General features: G+C 48.7%; 1 protein-coding gene across 1 annotated transcript; it reads left to right on the top strand.

Moving 5' to 3' along the window:
- The first annotated feature begins 500 nt into the window (after positions 1-500).
- On the top strand, positions 501-1439 carry TMEM74 (transmembrane protein 74). The gene has a single exon (XM_054984470.1). It carries the CDS (start codon positions 501-503, stop codon positions 1437-1439), a length of 939 nt encoding a protein of 312 aa, XP_054840445.1.
- The last annotated feature ends 902 nt before the right edge of the window (positions 1440-2341 follow it).

Raw genomic sequence — 2341 nt, 5'->3', positions numbered from 1 at the left:
GGAAAGGATGTGGGTGTTTGCTATAATTACAGACGGATTGTTTTCATAATTGGATAGCAGTGTCAAAGGTTGATTAGAGAGCCTAATAGATTTGAGAACCGCAAGAGGATTTTGGTTTTAAGTGCTTGGTTAAAATAATCACGTTTGTCGTCTCTCCCCTCTGATGTGCATGCACACACATACATACACACAGAGGCACATAGAGAAAAATCAGAATAATGGCTGGAGTCATGTTTCTGCTACACGTCCCTTTGTCTAATAAGGTATGATGATGATGAAGTGTTTTCTCCTCCACCCCCTTTTTCATTTGCAGATTGGAAAAGAGTAGATGTCAGAGAGAATTTGTTTAATTGGGTTGCAGCTTACAGAATCCCAGCAAAACAGTGGCCGGAGCGCAGAAGAGATCTTTCGAGTGCCACGCCGTTATTCAGCGACAGCAGAATTTGGTGACGGATGAATCCATCAGTGGCAGCCCCTGCTGTGTTCCAAGTGGTGCTCCGATGGCTTGCCTGGAACTCCTGCACCTCTCCAAGGAGGGCAAGCAGTCGGGTCGGTGCCACGACGTGGATTGGAGTTTGCACACTCTCCCGTGTCAAGGCCAGCCCGACGAAAGTGAGAAGACTCGGACATTAGCTGTGGCTGCTGAGGGTTCTGTGCGACACTGGAAAGCCACCCAAAAGACAACCGCAGCAGATCTGGTGCAGGCCCCTGTTCCCTTCACCTCCACATTGTCCTTGTCCCAGGAACACTCAACAGCAGGTGATACCATCTGCTATCCCAGCCCCTCCAAAGAGGGAAAGGAGGCAGCCCGAAAGAGAGCCTGCTGCTGCGAATCGGAAACCACCTTCTCTCATGTGGATGAAAATGTCAACAATCTAGATCATGGGAGAAGTCTGGCTGATAAGTGCTGTTGCCAAGACCAGGATCTCCTTCCCTACTCTGATCCATGTGGAGAGATGCCCTCGGAGTGGCCCTACGATCCCCCCTCGTTAGTCTCCGAGGAAGAGGACGACGCTGGCTCGGAAGCTGCTGGAGGGAGCTCTGTAGACTATGGCTTCATCAGTGCCATCTTGTTTCTGGTCAGTGGGATTTTGTTAGTGATTGTTTCCTACGTGGTTCCTAGAGATGTGACCGTGGACCCTAGCACGGTAGCGGCCAGGGAGATGGAGCGGCTGGAGAATGAGAGCGCCAAGATCGGGGCTCACCTGGATAGGTGTGTGATCGCTGGGCTCTGCCTTTTAACCCTGGGGGGTGTGGTGCTGTCCTGTCTGCTCATGATGTCGATGTGGAAAGGAGAACTCTACCGGAGGAACAGGTTTGCGTCCTCCAAGGAATCGGCCAAACTGTACGGCTCCTTCAGCTTCCGAATGAAATCCCCCACAAATGATAATATGGAGTTATCGTTGGTCGAGGAGGACACTCTCGCCATAGATAGTTAGGAAGCCTGTAATGCTAAGGCAAGACAAGTTGAGGTAAACCATGTTCGTTAAGCAAAAAAGATGATGCTTAAGGTAGTTCACAGCACCTGGCGAGGAGCATCGTCTCCTAACCCGAAATGGAGTATTTTCATTATATAGACCCGTATTCTTGGGTAAAACAATGAAAGGGATACATATCCTGGTAACACAGTCACTCTGGTTGGAATTCACGTTGACAGAGAAGGGTCAGCTCAGTGTTTTCTGTGGCTAAAATCCTAAACTTACCTGGAAGCAGATTCCATTGAAATCTGTCATGCTTAGTGTTGGGTCACATTTGCACAGCGGCTACTTGATGACCCTGTTATGGACGGATGACTTGCATGTGTGAATGGGCCATGAGAGAGAGAGAGATCAGACTTCCATACTGCCATTCAACATTGCCATGCAGTCATTTTCAGTGGGGTTGGCTCACCCCTTAACTTGCAACATACCAGGTAGACAGTAATCAAGGGGTAGAGATTTCAAGCCGTGCGTGTGTGAACAAGACCTAGATGAGTAAAGTTGCCTCCTGTGCCTTTACCTGACTCATTCATGCATGCCAGCTATCCCTTGATGTTGCACTCTTCTGGCTGTACCACTAACAGTTGATTATGGCAAGCCATAGCTTTTGAAGTGACGCAAAAACTCTTACTTTGGTGGTACGTCCCTGATGGCTCCTTCGCAGAGATCAGTGATAAATATTCATATGTGAATTTGTGCCCTCGGTCCGTGTGCTCAGGATTCCATTTGAAGCTGAAATGCCTGACATTTGGGGCACTTAGAATATTAATGGCCAGCTGTCCCTCTGGTTGAAAATGTCAGGAAACTTTTCAAAGCTGTGGACACCCCACTGTCATCAGAGTGCCGGATTGCAAGTATTTCTT

The sequence above is a fragment of the Eublepharis macularius genome, chromosome 7 (genome assembly GCF_028583425.1).
Source record: "Eublepharis macularius isolate TG4126 chromosome 7, MPM_Emac_v1.0, whole genome shotgun sequence".
Classification (NCBI taxonomy): Eukaryota; Metazoa; Chordata; class Lepidosauria; order Squamata; family Eublepharidae; genus Eublepharis; species Eublepharis macularius.
This window is presented reverse-complemented; position numbering and strand designations above follow the sequence as displayed.

Bases quoted from the DNA above. Each gene is read 5' to 3' on its own strand.
- TMEM74 (XM_054984470.1), top strand. From the start codon at position 501: ATGGCTTGCCTGGAACTCCTGCACCTCTCCAAGGAGGGCAAGCAGTCG.